Source organism: Dryobates pubescens, chromosome 1 (assembly GCF_014839835.1).
Source record: "Dryobates pubescens isolate bDryPub1 chromosome 1, bDryPub1.pri, whole genome shotgun sequence".
Lineage (NCBI taxonomy): Eukaryota > Metazoa > Chordata > Aves > Piciformes > Picidae > Dryobates > Dryobates pubescens.
This window is the reverse complement of record NC_071612.1, coordinates 14,281,687-14,308,213: the sequence shown is the minus strand read 5'-3', so window position 1 is coordinate 14,308,213 and position 26,527 is coordinate 14,281,687. Positions and strand designations below refer to the sequence as shown.

Here is a 26,527-nt window from a genome sequence, read left to right as displayed (position 1 = left end):
TTTTGTTTGTGCAGTATTTCTGAGTTGTAAAAACGGGAAAGCATTGGCAGTCTTGCTGGGACAACAATGCTCCTAAGTGGCCTGCTTTTCAGTACCAGGAGTCACAGTTCTGTTTACTGGTTTAGTCTGACGTCTGTGTATTTCCACTGCCTTCAGTAGAATTACATCTTATCCACACAGGAGTTAATTAGACTAAATCCACACAAAATGCAGAAATAAGATGGTTTAGTGCTAAGCAGCAGAATATGTATTCACAGAGACTTTTTAGATTTTGTTTATCATTATTTCCCCAATATGAGACAACAGGGGAATTGCTGCTGATACACATCATCATGTTTTTCTTAACCTCATCTCTTGTTTTCTTTGCCTCTAGGGTGAACCTGGTTTGCCTGGTATAGCAGGAGAGAAGGGAGCAGCAGGGCTTAAGGTTGGTATTGAAAATGGATTAAACCAAAAGCACACAATGCACGAGCGCATGTGTAGACGACAGTCGTGCTTTCCAACTTGTTTTTGTATTCTGACTGGCTTTAATGATCTGCTCCCTCCAGTGATCAGTGCTGTAAGAGGCTTTGCACATTTCACCATACAGAAGCATATTCTTCTGCCGTGCATGTGTAATTCCAGTCAGTGGCACTGACGCATACGCGTCCACGGCCAAGCGGTTGGGAATCTGGAGACCTTTTTAGAAAGGCTTTGTTTATGCTCCTTACAATATATTTCAGGCTTCTTTTCAAGAACTACTGTGGTCAATTCTTTGGTGAATGTCAGGGTTAAGTCTTGAGGGCTGATCTTGCTATTATAGAAGTCAGCAACAAGCCTCATTAGGAGCATGTGCCAGCCTGTATCTGTTACATCAGAATGTCTCTTTGCACATATTGCTGGATAATTTGCTCTGCTGTTTTAATACTGAACAAGTGAAATACAACAGAAAGCTTATGACAACTTCATTTGAAAGGAAGCTCGATGTGTCTGAGATGATGGGATCTGTGGGCCTCTTGGAAAGGGTAATGCTACATTCTAATACCATCAGCTGTGAGCGTGTGTCTTTGGTGCACATGTGCTCCTCAGCTGATTCTGTGCATCACTCTGCTGCTGACAGACATGCAATGCAGGCTTTTTACATATGCTGACTGGCTGCTTGTCCATCAAGAACAAAAACAAACCATCTGGGAGCATGACCTTTTCTTACTTTGTATACAGAAGCAGCCAAATTATGGCAATTAATGCTTAATTCATGTTCACAGCTGTAGTCTTTGAGTTGCCTAGCAACCGCCAGCCATCAGAAGGGACATACTGCAGTTCTGAGCCAGAAATGCAAAGATGAGTTTTCAGGGTCAGGTTGGTGTCCAAAAGTGCATTTGCCAGTCAGCCAATTTCACAAGCAAGTTAAAATTTCGAAAAGTAGTGGCTCTAAGCCATCTTTGGGCTACAGAAAATGTGAGGAGCACCAAAGGGTCTTGTTGGGGAAGATCTATACTTTTACAGGGTCTTTTCCCTAAATCAATTATAAATTAGTTCAAGATACTTAAGGCATTTCATCTCTCCTGAGGAGCCTTGTAAACCATTAACAGAATCAGAAGACTTTCCCCTCACATTCAGCTTTTGAACATTTTCTTTTTTTCATTCCCCAAATAAGGAGAAACAAATATGAGAGCCACCTAGGTCCTAGAAAACCACTTCAGATAGATGAATTCCTGTTCATAGGGGCTTAATCTAGGACAAACTGGGGGTACAAAGTAGTTGTGTGCAAATTATTAAGGTGCCAAAATTATGCTGAAGTTATATTGTTTATTAAGTTCTATTAAATGCATGTATTTTATTCTTTATTGGAGATTTTCTTGTTGGATTTCATCACCTGAAACAGTGTCATCAGCAGTGACAAAGTAATTAATAATTGCCTTATTAGTGATAGTAACACTGGCATTTTGATTTTTGTTTGTGTTAGTAACTTACAACTTCTTTGATCCAATTATTTTCATCAGGGTGACCCTGGAGAAAGAGGAGAAAAGGTGAGACATGTTTCACTTCCTTTGTGGTGGTACTGTTTTGTATAATTGCTTGGAGAAGTATCAAGAAAAAGAAGACAAATAAATACATCTACTCTCTAGAATTTGAGCAGCACAGTGCAGCTTTTGCAAGTGTAAAATAATACTTACGGCTAGAAGTTACTGATCTGTGATTATTGCAGTGGGATTAGGCACAGAGAGCAGTGGTCATGTGTTAAACATTGCACAGTTGAGCAACTGTGCAACTAATCCTGACTATGATTAGTCTCAGAAAAAGATGAGTCTGTGTGAATAAAAGAGAGATCCATATGTTTTTCATTACTTGGTTTTGATTCTCTGTCACCTGAGTGGAACGAAACTATTGGATAACAGAATGCAAGATAACAAGGTAATTAGATAACAAGATAGACACACAGATAACCAGTTCTCTGCATACTTAAAGTGTAATCTTCCATTTTTTAATCAGGTTAAGCAAGAGCAAGGGAATCTACTGCAATGACCTTAAGCTATAGACCATTTGGAGAGGTACTAGAAGCTCGAATGGTACAGTAACAGTGCTCTGACTTGCAGTGAGTTAGTGAGGTGTTACTGCTCTGGCATCTACCATCATGCCAAGATGAGACAAGGGAGCAGAACAATCACCACACTGTAAAACATGGGTGCAAATGTGCCCTTCCAGAGAGACTGGCCAGTAGGAGCATTTGTGTGAGAGTACACACAGAGTCAAGCTTCTGTGCCTGTACTAGGGGGATGAGAAATGGTGTAAGCTTTGTTTTTAGAGTAGGAATCAGTGCACTGCAAGTACTCTGACACACTTTTTAAAAGTTAATTGCTTGTATTCACAAGAATATTAGGGTTTGGAAGGGACCTTGAAAGACCATCTAGTCCAACCCTTCTGCCAGAGCAGGATCACCTAAGATAGGTCACACAGGAGCGCATCCAGGCAGGTTTTGAATGTCTCCAGAGGAGACTTCATAGACTCTCTGGGCAGGGTGCAATTTGCCATTGAGAAATGTTTACCCCTGTCTTTGCATCTGCAATTGAATTTCACTTCCAGATCTGGGTAAATCCATGTAAAAGCAGCTGGAGGCATGCTTTGCCAGGCAATTCATTCCACATTTTGAAAAGCACACCATAAAAATAATCTGGGGGACTCTTGAAAGCATATACCCCACATGTAGAAACATGTAACTGGGAATCTCTTTTCCAGAAATTATAATGTAGCTTAAAACTCTATTTGTTGAAGAACCTCACTAATCCTTTTTTTTGTGTTCAGAAACAGAAAGAAATAACCACAACTTTTAACATAGCCTGAGTTTCTGTTACTCAAAATTGTTATATTTTTCCATAACCATCCTTTAATTTTTTCCTTTAAAAAAAATATATACATATAATTAGGAATGGGCTCAGTGTGTTTTGTCATGTCAAATGAACTTGGGATAACATCCCTAATAGTGTTTCATGTTTCCATGCTTCATCAAGCCTTTGGTTAAAGTTCTGCTAGATTGTTAGCTGGTTCCTATTGTCTCAGTAACTGATACCTGAACTGGTCTCTGTTTTAAAGCCCTCTGAATGGAATTTTACATTAAGGTTTTCAGAGAAATATGTCAGAGTACTGAGTAAATATTGTCATTTGAATACTGTTCCTGGTTATCTGACCAAAACCTACTGGACTGTTTTTAAGCATCTTAAACTTAATATTTATCAATACTTTTGGCATTTTAAATATTTCTCAGACTTGACATGAACTTCAAGTCCCACAGAAATAGCCTCATAAAGAAAGAAGATCTTTTCAGTGTAGGCTGGGCTTAGTGGTAGGGCTGTATGACTATAAAGAGAAATTTGGTCTTTTCATAGATCAAACTTCTGAAATGTTTCTTTTCAAAGTTGGCTTTAAAGTAGAAAATGTCTATCCAGCCATGAAAAAGTCTTATCTGGACCTCATTTTTCAAATTATTTACCATGTATACAATTTTATGTAGAGGTAACAACCATTTTTGTGACTCCTTGGAGGAGCAATATTCAGTGAAGCTTTTCTAGTTTGTGAATCATTCATGAAGGTCTTCAGCTTTAAAGAGTATATGCCACAAATTACTTGAGAATCCCAGTAAAAAGTCTTGGAATTGTGTAGCTGTCGCCTAAATTTGATTAGATGTATTTAGGTAAATGTCTCTGTGTTGGAAAAAAAACCCATATGTGCTGGTAACTTGCCACACTGAATCATCACAAAATCATTCCTTCACTGCTAAACCCCAGTGAACTGGAGAAGTCTGTAGGCCGTGAGAACCTGTGAAAGAGATTCCAGCTATAGCAAAGATTGTTTAAGACATAACAGCTATATAAACTGTGCTTCCTGACCACATCCTAGAGATTAACAAAATTAGCTTGCTAATCTTGTCAGAATGCTGTCTCTTCTCAATGTGCTGTCTGCTTACATCAAATCATTACAGTAAAATATGTATTTTAATTATAGGGTGATGCTGGAGAAAATGGACCCAAGGGTGACACAGGAGAAAAGGTACACTACTTATTAGTAGAGAAGAAAATGCATGGTTTGGGCATGCATACAGTCTACCCAGAATTTGATCAAAAGAAAAATGTATTTCAGTTGTTGTTTGTTTTATTTCTTTTGAAGAAATGAGTGATTCAGCAAAGTTTGCAGAAAAGCAGCAGAAAAAATGTCACTGTTCTGCCCAATTAAGTGTAAAATTCCTGACTTTATCCAGCAGCAGCTTTAGTACAGGATGCATCAGCATGTCTCTGATTAACGTTCTTCTTTGCTGAAATTCATGCCATACAGAAATTCTGGTCGCAACCTGCCAGACTGTTGGAACTAGGTCTGATGAGTTATAGCCATTTCTGACATACCCTTTTATGTGTCTCCTTCTGTGATCCTCTCAAAGACAGGTGACCAATATGGGACATAAAAAACCCAGTATGGTGATACTGTGACTTCCCTTTGAGTTCCCAATTGGAAAATTGAGAGTTGAAGATAAGAAATATGTTGTAATTCTTTTTGCTGGGTGACATCACTTAAGAGCTTGTTAGTTCATTGTTGCAAAGGACCAATGTAGAGGTCATCAAAGAGCAGACATGGTAACATTTGTTTTTGTTACTTAGTTTTGATTTCTTTTATACAAGACTTGCGTTCAAATATGAACCTGACTTTACAAACCTAGTGTTAGACATGAAAGAGTCAGCCATAGTGATCTCTTCTGACCATTGCTTTGGGACTTTTGTGCTTCTAAAACCAGTAATTTTAGTGACTACACTTGGGCAGAGGCACAACTTCTTTTACCCCTATATGTGTAGTTGCTTTACTGACTCACATCAGTTTAGAGCAAGGAGAAATTTGTGATGGATTTATCAAGCTGGTAAGGAATGTGTGCAGACCTCTCAGATCCTATCATTTGGGTACAGTAAAGCTATGCTTTCGAGAACACAAAGATTTCATAGTGCATATTATAATCAATCACCAATTAAAAATAGAGATTAGGGTTAAGAATAATCAGGTTATTTGATTCCCAGAGTTCATTTAAATAATTCTTTATCTGCAGTTGTGTTTATTAACCTAGATGAGTCCTAAGAATCTTATCCAGTTACTCCCAGAACATGTGCTAGTACTATCTCGATCCACTTCTCTGTGATTCAAGAATATAATCTCTAGTACAAGGTGGTTGTTCAGATAAGCAATCCTGCAACAAGTAAATGGGAAGTTCATAATGTCCTTGGGAAGCCTAGTGCAGCCTCACTTGTTGCTTTTCTCCTTTATCATCTGTGAGAGCAAGCCTGCACTGCGGTCTGCAGTGTGCACATCTCCTTGCTTGAGATTGTGCTTAAGGGAAGAAAAAGTTCTCTCCTTTCTTCAGTGGGAAATCTTTTCTCTTCATGTATAACATTTTCAATATTTCTGTCTCAGCTTTCAACAGTTTGGCTGCCTAGTTGGGGCTGTGGAAAGTATAGGTCATCAGGAGACTTCTTATATTGCTGTGTCTGAAGAAATTTCAATAAACTTGTTGAAGTTCATCATACAGAAACCTCACATCTCTTGCAGGTTACACAGACTTTTCAGAGGCGGGGTGGTGACATGGGAACGTACACTGTGAGGAGTGCATTGCTTTAGCTGTATGGGCTACAATCCACTGCATGAAGTTTTACAACAGTGAGCAGTCCTGAGACTTAGTCAACTTTCACTATTTTTCCTGCCTGCAAGACAGTTGGCCACCTAGAAAATAAGATCTTGATCTCACAAGAGAGCTGCAGATTGAAGTTTCTGATAGTTAGCTCTGCAAACAGCACTTTTTAGGGAATTTATGAGGGTGTTTTGGACAGATAATTTAGGAGAGAGCATAAAACTTGGTGCCATTACATTTGGCTTACTAAACAAGGTCTGTATTCTTTCCTGCTCTTCAGCACAGGGGGAATTTTTTTGCTGTATGATCATTATGTATGATTCCAGCATAAATCTGTGCAGCAATCACTAATCATATAAGTGTTAGAGGAAATCACAGTGACTATTACAACCACATTTAATCAATATGTTCACAAAGTAGCCTTGACTTTTTTCCTTTATTTTTTTGTATTTGTCTTTTTCTCAATATAATCATTTGGAGGGAGGAAGTTAAGCTTACCTTGACTCTAAACCCTACTATAATGCAGGGCTTCAGAGCAGCTCAATAGCATTCCTTCTGTGTTTTCCACTGCTTTCTATTGAGCAGGAGATTAACATAAAAGAATATGTCTGTTGTCTTAAAAGAAGCAGATGAAATTAAGTTCCAGCAAACTTCACAGCCAGCCTTATTGATGCTTTATGCTTATACTTACTTATCTTCTGTTATAGTTTTCCCCTACTACACAACCTTTGCCTTGTGTTTGGGTAGGTCTGAAAAATCTGGAGCATGTGTTGCATTGTGGAACTTCACTTCCAGATGAATACTGAAAGTTTGTGCCAGCTGAACACTTGTGGGGGAGCAGCATAAGACTTGATAATGCTCTGTTTTCAAAGACTGTTTTTTGAGAGAGCTGCTGGATGAGTTCAGAGATGAGATAAAGCTGTTACCATTTAGTTCTCAGGTATTCAACTGCATACATGTACAAACCCCTCCTGTTCAGTGAACCAGCTGTTAATTTTACATAAAGAAATGCAAAGACCATTGTGCTAGATCATGATGCTGCACATAGGGTTAAGAGATTTAATTCATAGTGCACAAGGCTGAAAAACATTTTGTTAAAAGCTGAAATAATGTTTCTGTGAGATAAATACTAGATTTTCATTTATATGGTGAGAGAGGTCAAGTGCCAAAGTTTCAGACTTGGTTGAGAAATGGGTTCCTCTTTGTTCAACTAATGCAGCTTTCTGTTCTGAACTGCTGTTTCTAGTGTACCCTCAGGAACAGGGACTTGAATGTCTACTTCTTGACCTGTGACTTGAGAAAGCTGTCTTTGCCTTTCCTGTTTTGATGACAGCATCAATGCCAGATTTGTGCTCTTGCTCCTACCCTTCTACAGTAGCCTGGATCCCTTGAAACTATCAAGTATCCTCCTTCTGTGTGCAAGTTTCCCTGATAGAGCTTCTTTATTTCCAAACTGTCTGACTCATCAGAGAACTGAGAACATGCTGTACCATGACATGTTTTTATTTAATCTCAAATTAATTTTCATTCTTGCATGAAGGTGGATTTTAAATACTGTGTCTTATCTTCCCCGTATCCATCATTATCCTTTAAAATGTTTAACTGGTGAATGCCTCTTACCAGTTGTTTTGACACTTTATAGCTATAAAAAAGTCCTTGAGGCTTTGCAGTTGTACATGCTTGTTCAGGGTATCAGCAATATCACTCATGCACATCTGTCAAAGTGAGGCAGCTCGGGTTTCCAGACATGAATCAACCCTTCAGAATATTGGGGTTTGTGTTTTCTTCACACGAGTGCGAGCTCCAGTAACTGTGTAAAGAAAATCCATTCCTACTTTTCAAAGAGCAGTGACCATGTTATCTGGTACCATTTAATATCATGAGGCTGTTACCAAAAAGATCCCACCCCAACCCGAATAGAATAGAATAGCATAGATTAGAATAGAATGTAGAATAGAATATAGACTAGACTAGACTAGACTAGACTAGACTAGAATAGAATAGAATAGACCAGGTTGGAAGAGACCTTCAAGATCATCGTGTCCAACCTATCATCCAACACCACTCAACCAACTAAACCATGCAACCAAGCACCCTATCAAGTTTCCTCCTGAACACCTCCAGTGATGGTGACTCCACCACCTCCTCGGGCAGTCCATTCCAATGGGCAATCACTCTCTCTGTGTAAAACTTCCTCCTAACCTCCAGCCTAAACCTCCCCTGGTGCAGCCTGAGACTGTGTCCTCTTGTTCTGGTACTGGTTGCCTGGGAGAAGAGACCAGCCTCTGCCTGTCTACAACCCCCCTTCAGGTAGTTGTAGACAGCAATAAGGTCACCCCTGAGTCTCCTCCTCTCCAGGCTAAGCAACCCCAGCTCCCTCAGTCTTTCCTCATAAGGCTTGTGTTCCAAGCCCCTCACCAACTTTGTTGCCCTTCTCTGGACATGCTCCATGGCATTCACAAGGTATTTCCTGTGGCTTTGCTGAACCATCAGGAATGGATATCCCCTATTTGTATTTTAATGCAAATAACATTAAACACTGGCACTCTGCTTATACACCTTCAAAGTGGAGTACAGTACTGACTCCTACACTACTTATGTATCTTGAAGGTCTCTTCCAACCTGGTTTATTCTAGTCTAGTCTAGTCTGGTCTAGTCTATGTAAATCACTAGCAGGCTTTAGGTGGAGCTTGAGGTTGCCACTGTGTAGCAAAAAATGATACTGTTTTCCAAAGATAAACACTCTAGCCATCCTCAACAGCATGTGGTTTAACTAGCAAACTTTTCATTGATTTTTGTTTGGCATGTCACTTCAGAAAATATATACATATATATACACATAGTAAAGTGAGCTTAGAAGGATTTTAAAGGTCCTGTGACAACTGTACAAAACAGGGAGCCAAAAGCTTCCTTGGACAGGTTGCTAGTTGATCCTCTGCCCTTGTGCATGTTACTGCCTATTAAATCCAGTAAACCCAGCAAAATACATTCAAAGTTTTTTGAATGCTCAGTGCCTCCTCAGAACAGAGACCTTTCCTGAATACACATTATAACACTTTGACTTCATTAAACTATGAGTTTAAATATGCTGAAGAGCTGTGGAAATAGAACTGTGACCTCTCCTGATGAGAATACACATACAGGTCACAGTTGTAGGTTTTTTTTCCAGGTGAACCTTCATTAAGACAAAAAGCTTTGTCAGTTGAGACCTGACATTTGCCATCTGTAGAATTAGGTCAAAAGATTGCTCATGTGCTTTGTAAATGGCAGTAAATTAGTTTAATGTGTATCAGCAGTGTAGAGATGTCAAAACATGCCCTGTCTGCTGGCTTTATGAAGTACATTTATACAAAATGTGCAATTACAACTTCAACATCATTAGTTGTGAAGCTTGAGGTTAACCATTATGCTGTTTGGATGAGTGAAGCCAAACCTCTATGCATGTACTTGAAACCAACCCCGTTCCTTTTCCGAATCCCACTGCTTTAATTCATTGGGTAAATTCCTGTGTAGCAGCACAGAGGAAGGTAATCTTGCTAGGTAGCTGTTTTGCTGTATAGTTTTGCTGTGCTCTTGCATGTTTTGTTGTATCTGTTTCCTGACAAACTGTATATGTAATAAATGTGATTATTTCTTGTGGATTTCATATCAGGGTGACCCCGGTTCTTCTGCTGCAGGAATTAAGGTAATTTAGTTGTAAAGAAGTTGTACAGGGAGAAAAGGGGTGGTTGGTCTGTGCAGAGCATCACAGATATTTTGGGTACTATTACTGTAATGGCTTCCCCCACTTCTACTTTTAACCCTTCTGGTCAGATCTTATGTCTTTCATCTCCTTTCTTTTAGGGTGAACCTGGTGAATCTGGACGGCCAGGTCAAAAGGTATGAGTTGGAAATGTTTGATTTACCTTTTCTTCTCTATTGGATTGTGGACAACAGTTGTTGCTAGTGGCACTTCCCCATACTATAACAAGCCCAAGGCAGTGCAATTTAACAACTCAAAGCCTGTGCACAGGTGGTGTATGAACATTTTGTATCTTAAAACAGCACAGGAATGACAATGCTAATGGACACGAAAACCAATGTAAGACTAACCAACCTCCCCTTCTAGCCACAGCACGCTTCTTGTGTTGTAAACTTACCCAGATGCAGCTGGTGAGACTAACAAAGAATGGCTCTGCTCCATGAGTGATCACAAGTCAGTCCTGCATGCTTGAATGAATATTAACCTTCAGACTGTGGTACATCATTACAGCTTATTAGGAAGAAAGATAATGTTGGTCAGAATCCCTTTCACACATTCAGCTGTGAAGTGAATCAAGCTGTCAGAGGCATGTGGTGTGTTTGGAAGGACATAGAGTAGGTAATGCTGCTCTGTTCCTCCTTCCTCTGGATACTGCATAGCTGAGGATACTTTTGCAAGTAGAGGTCCAATATTAGCTGTAATAACTCTGTGCAGCATGTGGCCTTCTGCAGCTGGGGAATTTCCTCTCTTGAATCCATAGAACATGGAGCACATTGAATGCTGTGCTTTCAGCTGCCTTTCAGGAGAGTAGGAGGCAGGTCCTTCTGGGAGAGCTGGTGAAAGGGAAGAGAAGAGTCAATGAGGGAATCAGATTTTTGCTTTGTGTTACCTGGTTCCCCTCAGGAGCCTTCAGCACTGTTCTTACCTCATACAACATTGAAAATTACCCACTCTTGCCAGAATGGAGCAGAGTCCAGCCACCAGTTGAGGTAGCAGGCATTCCAGATACAAGAAGACAGAGAAGAGCTTGTTTTCTACATAGTGAATGGCAGTACAACCATTTTATAATCTTCAAGGTCCTTTAGTGACTAAGCAAAACCCTAAAACACACATAAGTACAAAATAAAATAACTTAGGTTACTCCATTTGAGAAATTACAGCTGTCATCAATTATTACAGACTAAACAAAGACTATTATGGCTGCAAATGCAGTTCTTCAATAAAATGCAGTTTTAATTAGGAAAGGTAATCAAAGTAGTTTAGAGCTATCTAATCCATGGAATCATTCAGTGTGTTCATTCTGCAGTGCGTGATTTGCTTGGGTAATAAACTTGAAAATGCACTTAAGGGCCTGTTGAGATTCATACTCTCATTAGTTGGCTGCCGTGGAAGCAAAACTAGCAGAGATTTATCTGCAGGCTGATGGATTTCAGTCCTCAGGCACTCAGGTTTGATGTCATTAGGGTAACATAGAGAAGTGAGGTGAACGCAGGCCTGACTTCCTATAGTCTGGGAGCTTAGTGTGTTCTTTCCACTTCACCTCACAAGCTTCCAGTATGCTATATTCATGTCTGTGGCCTGAACCAGTAGCTCCCATAATGTGCTTATTCAGAGTGCCTCTCCCAGCCATGGATCATGTGCCTGCTGTTCTCGCCCTGCATAGCAGGGACTCATTCTCTCCACCAGACTGGGTTGTGGGCAACACTTTTTCCACCTGGAGGCATGTCCCTACCCTCAACATCATCTCACTTCTTTTACCCCTACTGTCCCATTCCCATTTTCTTCCTGTATCTTCCCTTCTTCCTTGTATTTTATTTCTTCCTCTTCTTCCAGTAATTCCTTATCCATCTCCTAAGAACAGATTAATATTGAGCTGCCCACCTGAATGTTACTTACATTAAACGAAATGTGATGATATTTCAGCGGCCTGACAAGGCTGTTGTGTGCCCTAAGTACTTCAGAAGTTATAGAACAACCTGTCCTGCCAATCCGAGCATTATGAGATGGAGTTAGTATACAGCCTTGGTTTCCTTAAAAATCTTTCTTCTCATCAATCATATCCAGATCTTCTATATCAGGAAGGGTCCAAAAAAAGAAAATATGTATTCATCTGCAATATCAATTCCAATGAAACATTAGTGATTTTGTTGTGTTTCATTTTGTTTAATGTGTCTTTGAGAGACATTAAAATTGGTTTAGATTGATGTGCTTCTGAACTGGCTTTGCTCAATCCTTTCTGCTTGTTTTATGAGGGTCCATGGACACACCAAGCTTAGCTCTGACATAAGACTAAACAATGACCTACTGCAGCAAAGACCATCAGTTATAATTATTCAGACACTGTGCTTACAAACGAAATTCAGTGTTTCCACAATTTGATGAGAAAAAGTCATGGCAGTAGTGTGGTTTATACAGTTACTCAAGTAAGAAACCAAAAGACAAAGAGAGTAGGGTTTTGGAGCTAGTGTTTTGTTAGGAATGAGTGCCATGGAGGCCTTTTAAAGGACTGCCCTTTTGTAAGAATGACAACTCATTTTCTGCTTTCGAATGGATTAAGCAACATCCCAAGAAAATAATAGTGTCTATTGAAAATGGTATCCTAGCCTCTACTCTTTCACCTGATTTAATAGTTAATATTGGGAGAAAGAGATCTTTCTTGTGCTTTTAGGCAATGTGAAGAGCTCTAATTCTTCAGTAACTGAAACAGAAAAAAGAAGTTGTTATCAGATCCTTCTATGACATTAAAAAATCATTCCATTTGGTAAAGCAATTTGCAGACCCTCTCTTGTGTTTCTCAGTTTATGGCAGAGTATATTAGCACTTCAAGTCTATTTAATGCTACTGCCTCCAAGTAGTGGCTCTGAGTACAGTAGCCTGAACATCTGTACTATGTATACACATGTGTATGTGTGAGTGTATACACGTGCACATGTGAGTGTATGAATGGATGTGTCTGTCTATACACACACATAAAGTATTTTAATAGCAAAATCTGCATGAATGCACCCAAACCACAGAGCTGAAATCTGGATTTTTGTAAAGCTCAGGAGTCTATGAAATCTGGAATATAGTTCAACTCAATATAAAGGTTGGCTTCAGAAGTTCAGACCTGAGCTTTCAGAAAGTTCAGGGAACATTGAGATTCAAAGCGTTGGTTAGAATCCATCTCTTTATAAGACCTCCAGCCTGTGAAATAATGGGGTTTATTCACATCTTGTTGCTCTCTTTTTTTTTGTTTTTCTTTTTTTTTTTTTCCTTCTGTTCATCATCTTTATTTTTCTAGGCAACATATCTCCATGTAGTTGTTATCTCAAAATAAGCACTGATGTGAATGCTGTGGTTCTCGTCAAAGACTAGTACCAACCTCATTTCAAAATGAACACGTTCAGTGTTCAGCTCCTGTTGTAACATTACCCTTGCAAATGCAGTTCTATAGGTCTTGTCACTGCTATTTTAAATAAGCAAGGCATAAGGTAAAGCAGTAGAAGGTTATGTTCCCACTGTCCTTCATGACACCACTGGTATTCACAGATATATAGCAAGCACTGAAATGATGCTATGGATAGCTCTATAAAAATGATGGCCCAGTTATAATTAGGCAGTTCTGTTTGAACTGCACAATTTAAACTGTGCTCTTTTGAATTGCTTTGTAGCTAAATCAGACAGTTACACAGCTCTCAGCTGAAAATGGAACAGAATTAAACATTTTGTAAGTATGGAAGTGAAATGGCAGCATGTAAAATGAAACAGTGCTGCTTGTTTTCTTCTCTCTTGGTGAGGGCTACTGTGAATTCATTTTTTACTTTTCTGACATGTATTTTCTACCTGTCATCTTCACATCCAAGGTTCCCAGAAGATACTTAAGTTCTTAATATGACTCTTACTAATCATTTTGAAAATATCAGTCCTGTTTAAACTGACTAGCAGTTATCTATGCTCTTTTATCTTGCTGCAGAATATACAGGACAGTGACCATAACTGAATAATGCCTGTAATATTATGTAATTTTCCTGTATAGGGTGAACCAGGCCTTCCTGGGCTTCCTGGACTCCCTGGGATAAAGGTAAATAAACTGTAGTCTGTTGTAATGGGGAAACACTAAAAAAGGTGGTGGGGAGTCATCAAAAGAGGGAGGGACTGCAAGAATGTGGCTAAAATTGACTTACTGTACTTGTGCTGTATCTTCTTCTGTGTCTCTTGTATGGAACTGCTAGGGATTATCACAGAAAGGTTTCACATGGAAAACTGGTTAAGTGTCTATGAGTAAGCAAAGAGTATATCTTACATTGAAATATAAAGTAGAATATTGCTGTCTAGTGCTTTCAAAACATAATCTAATATAGTAAGTTTTTATGGTTTTATTTAGTGAAAGAGGCTTGTCATCAAAGTTATATTTGGGTCCCGCCTTGATGGTTGCTTTCGAGTAGCAATAATCTACTGACTTTAACAGCCCTTCAGCCAGAGAACTGCATTAGTTTAACATAGGCTGTGGAGAACTGGCACCGTGGACAGAAATCCTCTGTGCTCCATTACCCAGTAGTGATCACAGTATCACAGTTATCACTAAGGTTAGAAGAGACCTCAAAGATCATTGAGTCCAACCTGTCACCATAGACCTCATGACTAGACCATGGCACCAAGTGTCACGTCCAATCCCCCCTTGAACACCTCCAGGGATGGTGAACTCCACCACCTCCCTGGGCAGCCCATTCCAATGACAAATGACTCTCTTGGTGAAGAAATTTCCCCTCCCCTCAAGCCTAAACTTCCCCTGGCACAGCTTGAGACTGTGTCCTCTTGTTTTGGTGCTGGTTGCTAGAGAGAAGAGACCAACCCCTTCCTGGCTACAACCACCTTTCAGGTAGTTGTAGAGGGCAATGAGGTCACCCCTGAGCCTCCTCTTCTCCAGGCTAAACAATCCCAGCTCCCTCAGCCTCTCCTCATAGGGCTTGTGCCCAAGGCGATTTCCCCTGACAAGTTAAAATGCTTTAGTAAGATTCCTTTCAGTATTAGCTACAGTCCCTGACCTAATAACTGCTTTAGTCCCTGCCTCCTGGTTTGTCTACAGTCTTTAAGTAACTTGATACAGAATACATTCTAGCCTAAACAGTCACGTTGGAAGTTGCAGACATTTGCACAGTTTAAGCTGTGACTGCATAGTTCTGCAGAAAGTGAAAGGCTTCACATATCCTGAGCGAGTGCAGATTGAAGCTGCTGCTGCTTCTTCTTCATGGCAAAGACTGTTCTTTCAGAAAACAAAATCTCTTTGAAACTTCTTATTTGCATTCCAACATGGGCCTGCATATAGCACAGGAGATATTTTTATATCATTTCCCCAATAACAAGTTGGATAAGACAGAGGCCAAAGTTGTGACTGTTTTGGTAGGATTCAGAATTTCCCTCATGGAATGTAACATTTTCACTGCTTTTCTCAAGGGACCTGTGAATTACCACAGGACTGAATCAAAATGTCCCTTCTGTGCTACTAGTGAATTATGGGAAGAATTGAACATGCATGTTAATTAGTTTGTTTGCTGTAGCACCTGAAAATACCATGTTCACACAGACCAAAAATGTCCATGCATAACATCAGCAAGTAAATTAATAAATAAATAAATAAATACATTTAAATCTGAGTCTCTACTCTGGGAAAATTAGTGCTGTTAAGCTTTATTTATGGGTGGGGAAAAAAATTGGCTCAGAAGGGCATCTTTCAGATTCACCTGAAAAGCGAGATGTTAAGTGAAAAACAGATGATGTGTGGGAGTTTTGCCCAGTGAAAATTTATTTTGGAATTCAGTGGGTATGGTGGAAAAGCAGTACAGCTGCCTGCACAATAAAATGGAACGATGTGGTCAAGTATTAAACCTTTAGGAGAATTCTGGCTTCTATTAAAATCTTACTCCACAAAGAGACTAGTACTGATTCGGTGAAGAAATTCCATCCAGTGAAATTCTGGATAGAGGTGGCTAGGTGCACCCACAGAGAGTTGTTAGCCATTGGAATGTGCTGCCCAGGGAGGTGGTGGAGTCACTGTCCCTGGAGGTATTCAGGAGGGGACTGGACATGGCACTTGGTGCCATGGTCTAGTAGGCATGAGGTCTTGGGTGACAGGTTGGGCTTCATAATTTTTGAGGTCTTCTCCAACCTTGTTGATTCTATGATTCTATGGTGACAGCAAGCTAGCAAAACATGCCTAGGAGGGAGCAAAGCAGATCTAGTCATATCAGACTTGCAGGAAGAGTGCTTTTCAATTTAAGGCCTTTGTAAATTCCAGTGTTCCACCACCCCCATGAAAGAATCCTAATGTCCAATCTAAATCTATCCTGCTCTAGTTTAAAGCTGTTGCCCCTTGTCCTACTGTTACAGGGCTTTGTGAACAGTCCCTCCCCACCTGATCACCCAGGTAATTTCAAATGAACAATCTAGTTTTCTGAGGGTCATGTTTACTGAGCTCTTATATTCTAACACCTTTGGAGATGTTGGGTGTTGATGGACTGATGTGTTGGGGCATCTTCAAGACAGATGAGAAAAAAGGCAAGAGAAGACTGCATGTTACCTAAATTTGAAATTTCCTTTGGTATATTCTACTACTTCCATGTAAAGAAAAGATCAAGATACAGGGATATTCTATGAATAGGAACCTCTTGGATGTAGTTCTCTGGTCTTAAATTTTTGCCCTTTGACTGTTGCATAAGGATTTGAAGTCTCCTTTTCCTTAAACCTGTGAACTAAGCCACAAATTTGCCTTCTTGTGAATGAGTCTCTGCACAGTGGCTGGCTGCATTATGAGATGTTTAGGTAACTGTGGACATGCACATCACTGTTCACAAATGCTAAGCCAGCCTGTGAAAACATAAATGACATGCCAGGCAGTGGACCATATCTTTGCAGCTACATTTCCTCATGGTTGAAGAAACTTTCCAAGGCATTCAGTTTCATACACTTGAACATGTACTCAAACTACTTAAAGGATTAATACCTTTAAATCACTGGGGAATTTTCAGCTTCTTATAATGCCATTTCAATTAGTTAATCAATGTTCCCAGGAACCTGTTAGAGCTTGGCTGAAGGTGATATTTGAGTCTCAATGAACAGCAACATTGGACAGACATGCAAGTATCATATCTGAATTCAGAGTATGAAGCAGGGTCTCTTGTTACATGGTTTTCTAGACCCATTCACTGTAGATACTTTGAGAGTTCTTCCTGTTCTTTTTTGTTTGTCTCCTCATTGTCAGTTGGTGCCATGGAAGAAACACAAGTGCAGTCAGTGATTTCCAAGACAGTGATGAAGCTGTCTGTGACATGCTGGAGAAACATTTCTCAAGCACCTGTTGCTCTTTAGGAATGGCTAGAAACTTAATGAGCCCTTGAATGTGTTCCACCATGTCACTTGGGAAGTGAATAAGGCACCTAAACACAGAAGATTAACTCATCGCTCTGATATCCCCCAACTGACACCAGGCAGGCACAGGATACCTTCTGCAAAGCATACTTGATAGATCTGGTTTATCTCATAACTTCCATGAGATGATACCTACAAAGCATCACTCTCTCTAATGGAATTCATGCCCTTACCCCTTGTAATATCAGGGTCACTGTCCCTGGAGGTGTTTAAGACTGAATGAGACAGTGCCATGGTCTAGATGATTAGTTAGGGTTGGGTGATCAGTTGGACTTGATGATCTTGGAGGTCTTCTCCAACCTGGTTGATTCTGTGATTATGTTATTCTGTCAGACATCTCTTGAATCCTTTGTCTTGCATTTCATGGTGTTTGGGCACTGCAGTCTTCTACTTCACGCTGCACTGAGAAGCTTTCACAGAACACAAGCCTCTTCTCAGTAACAGCAAGAGCTTATGCAAGATCTGGCTTTTCTTCAACATTTCTGGTATTTCTCTCTCTGTTTTTAAAACAAATACTGAAACAAAGTTTGTGAGTGCAACCTAGTTTTTATTCTGTCATGTTCAAGAATACTATTGCTGAACGATTTGGCGTGAGAAAAGAAAGGCTCTTAGCCCTTCTGATTCTGGGAGGTAGGGGAAGATTTTTGTGTTTTCAAATCCTGATTCAATCAACTTCATGCAGCATCTTGTGTCCTTTTATACAATTACTGTGGATTGACTTCCCTGGGACTGTGCCTGAGCAAGGTTTCAGAAGAACCTTGATAAGGATATGGGATTTTTATTTTCATAAAAGGAAACCCAGTTCCAATTTTCATCTGTTCTGTATTGATTTTCATTTTATGCTATGACTTCCCGAATTTCATGTAACTTGCTGCTGCACAGAACTCATTTTTTTTTAGCTCTAGAAGACCTAATACTCCTTTCTCCCAGTCAGTTCTGTTACAAAAGAAAACTTTCAGAGATAAAGAGGCAGAATTTTCAAGCTGTACACATAGAAATTGGTCTCCAGCTCAAACTCCTTTACAAAATATAGCAGCTGATGTTAAAGCTCATGTGTTTAGATGTTGCTCTTGTCACCTGGTAAGAAAATGAAAGAATATCTGAAGTAAATGGTAGTTACAAGCATTGAATTCAGGAGTTAACACCAGGCATCACCTATAGGAAAGTTCTTCAAACTCCTGTCTTCCCCCAGGAGTTCTTAGGGGCTGAGTACATTTTCCTAATGCATTTTTCCTTTACTATATTTCCATTCTTCCTGTTTGCTTTTTTCCCCTTATTAGCAACAGTTACCAGGAATTCTGCAGGGCCTGTATCTTTTTCTTTCCCTTTTCCAGGACTCAGATATTCTTGCTGAGGCTTCAGTCCATTTTCACCCTATAGGTCACCATACTCAGAACTCTTTCTGGCCTGAGCTCAAGGGCTGGAAGGGACCTTGTGACAGACATCTCCAGATCCCTGATGCAGGGATGTGTTGAAATGGTTAATTGCACAAGTGAAAATTGTGGTAATTCAACTCTGTTTCACAGAAATGTCAGTTTCTCCCTGATATTCACTTGGCTTGGCTGATACATATTTTGAAACGTTCAAGTGTGAATGAATTTCCAACCTGTCATCACTCACAGCGTTCTTAAGAGTGGGTCATCTGTCTGAGCAGAGGATGTGCAGCACAGTATAGGTCAAATACTGAAAGGTAGGATAGGATAGGGTAGGGTAGGGTAGGGTAGGATAGGATAGGATAGGATAGGATAGGATAGGATAGGATAGGATAGGATAGGATAGGATAGAATTTAATTAACCAGGTTGGCAGAGACCTTTGAGATCACCGAGTCCAACCTAGGTGTTGGTTGTTAGGTGTTCAAGAGAGGATTGGACATGGCACTTGGTGCCATGGTCTAGTAGTCATGAGGTCTTGGGTGACAAGTTGGACTTGATGATCTTTGAGGTCTTTTCCAACCTTGTTGATTCTATGATTCTATGATTCTATCATCCAACACCATCTAATCAACTAAACCATGGCACCAAGCACCCCATCAAGTCTCTTAGAATACATAGAATACATAGAATAAACCAGGTTGGAAGAGACCTTCAAGATCACCGTGTCCAACCTATCAACCAATCCAACACCGCCCAAACAACTAACCCACGGCACCAAGCACCCCATCAAGTCTTCTCCTGAAAACCTCCAGTGATGGCAACTCCACCACCTCCCCAGGCAGCCCATTCCAATGTGCAATCACTCTTTCTGTATAGAACTTCTTCCTAACATCTAGCCTGAACCTCCCCTGGCGCAGCCTGAGACTGTGTCCTCTTGTTCTGGTACTGGCCGCCTGGGAGAAGAGACCAACATCCGTCTGTCTACAACCTCCCTTCAGGTAGTTGTAGAGAGTAATAAGGTCACCCCTGAGTCTCCTCTTCTCCAGGCTAAGCAACCCCAGCTCCCTCAGCCTCTCCTCATAGGGCTTGTGTTCCAAACCCCTCACCAACTTTGTTGCTCTTCTCTGGACTCGTTCCAGCAAGTCAACATCCTTCCTAAACTGAGGGGCCCAGAACTGGACACAATACTCGAGGTGTGGCCTAACCAGTGCAGTGTACAGGGGCAGAATGACCTCCCTGCTCCTGCTGGCCACACTGTTCCTGATGCAGGCCAGGAGGCCATTGGCCCTCTTAGCTGCCTGGGCACACTGCAGGCTCATGTTCATTCTACCGTCGACCAGCACCCCCAGGTCCCTCTCAGCCTGACTGCTCTCCAGCCACTCTGACCCCAGCTTGTAGCTCTGCATGGGGTTGTTGTGGCCAATGTGCAGAACCCGGCACTTGGATGTGTTAAATCTCATGCCGTTGGACTCTGCCCATCTGCCCAGCCTGTCGAGGTCCCTCTGCAGAGCCTCTCTACCCTCCAGCAGATCAACTCCTGCCCCCAGCAAATTTACTGATGATGGACTCGATGCCCTCGTCCAGATCATCAATAAAGATGTTAAAGAGCATGGGGCCCAGTACTGATCCCTGGGGCACACCACCAGTGACTGGCTGCCAGCTGGATGTGGCACCATTCACTACCACTCTCTGGGCTCAGCCCTCCAGCCAGTTCCTAACCCATCGCAGTGTGCTCCCATCCAAGCCATGGGCTGACATCTTGGCCAGGAGTTTGCTATGGGGAACAGTGTCAAAGGCCTTGCTGAGGTCCAGATAGACTACATCCACAGGCCTCCCCACATCCACCAGGCAGGTCACCTGATCATAGAAGGAGATCAGGTTGGTCAGGCAGGACCTGCCCCTCCTAAACCCATGCTGGCTGGGCCTGATCCCTTGGCCATCCTCTAAGTGTTGTGTGATTGCACTCAGGATGACCTGCTCCATAATCTTTCCTGGTACTGAGGTCAGGCTGACAGGCCTGTAATTCCCTGGCTCATCCAACCGGCCCTTCTTGTGGATGGGTACCACGTTGGCCAGCTTCCAGTCATCTGGGATCTCTCCTGTGAGCCAGGACTGATGAAAAATCATGGAGAGTGGCTTGGCCAGCTCATCTGCCAGCTCTCTCAGCACCCTAGGATGGATCCCATCTGGTCCCATGGACTTGTGGGGGTCTAAGCTGCTGAGGAGAGCTCCTATCACTTGCTCATGGAACACAGGGAAACTATGCAGCTCCCTGGCTCCTTCTGCCAGCTCTGCAGGCCAGCTGTCTGGTAGACGTTCTTTCCCGCTAGTAAAAATTGAGGTAAAGAAGGTGTTAAGTACCTCTGCCTTTTCCTCATCCTGTGATACAACATTTCCCTCCATGTCAACCAAGGAGTGGAGGTTGTCCCTGCCCTTCCTCTTGCTATTAATATATTTATAGAAGGACTTTTTGTTGTCCTTCACATCAGAGGCCAGTTTAAGTTCCAAATGTGCTCTTCCTAAACACCTCCAGTGATGGTGACTCCACCACCTCCCTGGGCTATAAGGATGCATGGTCTGGGTGAAAATGGAAACAGACTTAAAAAAAAACCCACAGGACTATAGTGCCTGCATTTGAAGGGCTGGTTTTCAAAAGCAGCTCTATGCAGGCGTAGGTAAACTACAAAATAACAAATTATGCAGCTGTGTAATTAATTTTCAATATTCAGTTTTCAGAATGGAAATATATACACAAATATATTCCTGCATGTGTGGAGTTACGCATCTAGCTTTGCTCCATCATTTCTAGCTATCTAGTTTCCCTATGTTATGACAGCAATCATTTGCATAGTGTAGACAGGTGATTTCCCAGAACTAATCCTGAGAATCAAGGCCAGAAAATGAAATCATCATTACCATTGGGTGGTATGCACGTCAGGAGCGTTTACTGGGGCAGTTCTTACTCATTTGTCAGAAACTATATCCTTCAAACCATGAAAGCTTTCATTTTCTTTACTAAGTAACTGAAACACAGGATGATGTTTCCTCTAAAGCTATTACTAGTTGGAAGACTGAGTTTATAAGGATCTATTTCACAGCACCTGTTTTATATCATAGTTTAGCTTTTATTTGTTTAAAAAAAAAAATTGAAAAATTAAAAAATTCTATCTAAATCCAGAACTTTGAAACAGCTGAATAGTCTGAGAGTCCCAATAGTCTGCTGTACTCAGTAATCAAATATTTTGCCATCCACTAAGAAGACTTGACATCAGTCATCTGAAAGCATTTCTATGCCAAAAATACACAATTTTAGATAGTCAGAAAGGAGTACATACAAAAAAGGTTCTTTGTCTTTCAGGTTAGTAATAACAGTTCTTTATATTTGTCATCTGGGCTCCCCATCATTCTGGGCTCCCCAGTTCAAAAAGGAAGGGAAACAGCTTGAAAGGGTACAGCAAAGGGCTACAAAGGTAAATAAGAGACTAGAACACCTTTCTTAAGAAGAAAGGCTGAGGGACTTGAAGCTATTTAGCCTGGAGGAGGGTGGATGTCAGGAGGATGGGGTCAGTAGTACCCAGTGACAGGACGAGAGGTAACAGTCACAAATGTGAACATAGAAAGGTCTATCTAAATGCAAGGCGGAACTTCTTCATGTTGAGGGTGATGGAGTACTGCAACAGGCTGCCCAGAGAGGTAGGGTCACCATCTCTGGAGTCATTCAAAACCCACCTGGAAGCCATTCTGTGCAACTTGCTCAAAATGAACCTGCTCTGGCATGGGGAGTTTGGACTACATGATCTCCAGAGGTCCCTTCCAACTCCTATCATCCTGTGATCTGTTTTCTAGAAGAAATGGTTTGGGGGCAGACTGGTAATAATTTAGCAGTTCAGCCATTTCAAAGAATTAAAACTGAGATACTCCTTACAACATGTGCTTTTATTCTAATCTTCAATGCTGACTTGAATTATAATTATCCTTTAAGTGAGAAGTCCTTGATATGATTAATGCATGCAGAATTCATCAGGTTTATTACTGGTTCTCTTAGCACCCTTCCAAAGCAGCATATACCTTCTAAGCAGGAAGAACTTAAAAGCAATGAGAAAATTAAGCTCACTGAAAAGCAATAAATGTAGTACAAAAGTAGGGCTCCTCTTCAGCGTTTTAGCCAGGTTATAAGGTTTTACTTCTCTAAATGAATCATAAAGGCTCTAGCTTTTAGCATGTGGAAATTCTAAACCAGAATTGTTTTTCTAAGTTTAGAGACTGATTAGGGAATAAAGATATTGTTTCAAATGTGATGAGTGAGCCAGACAACCTGTTTTAACCACTCATTTCTGAAGCCAATTCTGAACTGGGATGAAAAGCCTTAACTGAGACCTTATAAAATGGGGTTAGGGGTTTTTATCAGATTTCCTTTCACCTTGCTCATTTCCTTCTTGTGAGATGAATTCTGTAGTCCTCCTGAGAATAAAATTCCCATGAACATCAGGCTATATATAAAGAGCCTTTAATGCTCTTCCCAGTGAGAAAGGATAAGGTGCTGTTCTCTCTGACTTGTGTAGCCTAAGGGCAGTAGAGTTCTTGAGAAACTGCTCCACTGGAACTGAGCGCTGCAGAAACAAACAGGACACAAGTGAGCAGGGCTTCAATTGCTGTGGGCTCTCTGTTCCGTACTACCGAGAATTTGGCCTTCACTCCTCTCAAGAGTAGAAAACTTGCAGTATTTTGTTTAACAGCCACCTCAGAAGCAATGTGTGAGGGCAGCAGGTGGCACTTTGTGGAAAATCAACACAGGGACATTTGAACCATATAATTTTTATTATAACTTCGTAGCTACTCTTCAAATTGCCTTGCCTCTGGGTTTGGGGATTTTGTTGCTAGCTCTTCTACATATCTTTACCTTTGCAATATCCTTTTAGGAGAGCTGGGAAAGGAAAGATAATAATGTGTTTATTTTACATTTGCCTATGAGTGAGTCAGGGTAACATTTAAGATAAGCATACCTTGGTCTCTTGATATGATTACAATGAGGACCCTTCTATTGTTGCTTGTTAGAAAGGAGGCTGTGGACTCTTCCAAGGTCTGTGATTCTTCAGAAATTTGCAGGCTGCCCCATGCCAGATGCAGGAAGTTTTAGAGAACTGCTAGACCTACAGCAGGTGTTTGGAAGCTCCAAGCCTGGCTTCAAGCTGCATGTTGGAACATAACAGGGTTTTCCCCACAGCTCACACAGCTAGGTTTTCAGTGTATGGAAAATATGGGGTGGACCCACATTACCAGAGCCCTCCACGGAAATTCTGGATGGTTCATATTGCTTTGCCAGCACAGAGGGATGCACTCAGAAGTCCTGGCCTTCATGCATTCAGGCTTGTAAGAGAAGTCCAAGAAAATGTGTGTGTGTCCTGGCTCCATGGCAGACCCACCAGTCAGCCCTGGAGGCACAAAACTACCCCTGAGGCCAGCACTGGGGCAGACATGTAGCAAAATATATAGGATCAATGAATTATGTTAATAAAGGTGACAGGTTGACATTTAGACTTCTCTGGTGGACTATATAAGGACTGAAATTACATTATTCCTTGGAAATTCATGGTTTAAAGTTTGGTTTGATCTCATTTCTACAGCACAGAGGAAAACATGCAATAATCTGGTCCAGAAGAAAAATAGTAAGGTGGTCATGATACTTAAAAAGATTTAATATAAGAGCTGATGCACAGTTTCTACTCATAAAAGGAATAACTCAGTCATTTCTTTCAAGACCTTAGCAACAAGAAAAATGTTTATCATTTGCTTCAAATGTTTTTATTTGTTGTAGTAAAACAATAATTCCAGCAATGGAAGAACATGTATTTTGTTATTATAGAAAAGTTAATGGTTTGGGTGCTTTTCTGCAGCACAGGTTTTGTTTTGGGGCAAACATTAATCTGGATGGGAAAACGTTTTGCATTCATTAAAAGAATTATAGGAAGAAGACCCTTCTGTGGGGAAACAGCGCATCCAACAACTTTTGTTCTTTGCTGGTTGCTGGTATCAGTATCAAGTTGTGTGTTTCAGGCACTAGAACTGGGCTAGACCTGTCTGTGAGAATAAAGTTTGAAATAATTGTGGTGCTGTGTGTCCCAGCTGGGAATGAAGGCGGATTCTAATGGAATACCAAATGAGTGATGTTTAAAGCAGCGATTGGCATTGCAAATGGAATTTCAACTGTTGCATCTTAGCCAATTCTATAAAAGTTAAGACAGTGGCAGCAAAGAGTGTGTCTTAGGGCTAACCTCTACTATCTTACCTAGCCTCTACCTCAGCCCATAATAGGTTTGAGCATCAGGAACACCACTTATGAATATGTCTAGATAATAATCCTCATAAAAATTGAGTGTCCTCTGAAGTAAATTACGAGGTGGCTTTTTTCTTTTATATTCTGATGGAGCTCAAACTATGCTAGGTGCACAGCATGCCATTATAGGGCCCTTTTCTGTTTCAGACAATTTATGGAAAGAGCTGAAAATGCCCATTAGCAAGGTTTGTGAACAGTAGTATATCATTTACTGTGTGACCCACTAATGTTTCAACAGCTGACAAACATTTGAGGGTGAAAATGAGCACACAAAGAAGTAGTCTTGTAAATTGCTAACATACCAAGCCATTACAAATTTTTTCTTAAAAACATTAAAAAAAAATCACTCCTGCAAACTAGAAGCAGTTCACAGGCTTGTTGGGTTTTTTTTTAAACTACCTAGTTGCCTGTGCTGTATGATTGATACAAATTGCTCCAAGCCCTAACAGCAGATGAAATCTGAATGCTGAAATTCATCTTGTTGGTTTCCTGTGCACTGTGGTGGTTTCTAAGCACTGATTTCTTTACTGTGCCAAAGGGTTCAACTGAAATGCACAAACAGCCATCACTTGCAGATGGCTTTCTATGAAGCTGACAGACAGTGGTTTGAATGTGCCAGATCCTCTTCTTTAAAAACCAACCTGTATAATTGCTCTTTCCAGAATTTGTGCTCCCTGCCTTCACCTGAGCAGGCAAAGAGTTTTGTGAAAGGCTCTTGCTAAATAAAACTTTGTTTTAATTGTGAGAAGTTGTAGTGAAGTTGTTGATGTAGCCAGATCTTAACTACTGCAGTTTGTTTCATGTATGGCAAGAGAGCACTGTTAGATTATCTTCAGCTTGACATTCACCAAACTGTCATATCTTGCTCAACAGAGCTGCTGCTCAGCCAATCAGTTTCTAGTCCCTACTGACACTCCACTTCTTCCACTCCATAGTTAACGTTCTAAAGCTCTGTGTCATCCAATCTGTATTCTACTTAGGCTAGTTTAAGTCACCGACTTCTTCCACTATCCATTCCACTAGCAAAGCTCCTTTTTCTTATCTCTTTAGATGTTTGGGGGGAAGGTGAGACATCTTCTTGGACTTTGTCCAGAACTTTTCTTGTGGTATGCAACTGATACAGTCCTGAACTAAGTGTGAGGATGTGACTCAAAAGCTCTATATTAATGGAATGTCTGAATGACACTTCCAAGCCTTACCACTGAAAAGATTGAATCATGTTGTCGCTGCATGTTTGTTCCTCCTGGAGTCCTAAATAGCTGGCCAAGAAATTAGTCCTGGTAAAGTCAGTATTAGATCAATCTGAGGTTATCAAGTGCCTTTTCATTCTAAAGTAAATGACTGAAGCTGCATTGTTCTTGTAATGAAAACCTTTTGTTACCCTTGCTGGTGTGCACCAGTACAAAGATTTATACAAACTGCGAGGTTCTTTTCCTGTGGCTTCAAACCCCCATGTTTCTCTGTGACACATTTGGCTTAGTTTATTCCTTAGTAATCTGATTTTGAACCATTGTCAGATGGAACTTCATGG

The 26,527-nt window shown here is 40.8% G+C and overlaps 1 protein-coding gene across 1 annotated transcript in view; it reads left to right on the top strand.

Annotated features, from left to right (window-relative positions):
- Positions 1-26,527, top strand: part of COL25A1 (collagen type XXV alpha 1 chain) — a 343,017-nt gene that overhangs the window by 278,475 nt on the left and 38,015 nt on the right. The window contains exons 13-18 of the mRNA XM_054161728.1: positions 374-427; positions 1,983-2,009; positions 4,480-4,524; positions 9,792-9,824; positions 9,983-10,018; positions 13,900-13,944. Coding sequence (XP_054017703.1) covers positions 374-427; positions 1,983-2,009; positions 4,480-4,524; positions 9,792-9,824; positions 9,983-10,018; positions 13,900-13,944 — 240 coding nt within the window. The remainder of the gene's footprint in view (positions 1-373; positions 428-1,982; positions 2,010-4,479; positions 4,525-9,791; positions 9,825-9,982; positions 10,019-13,899; positions 13,945-26,527) is intronic.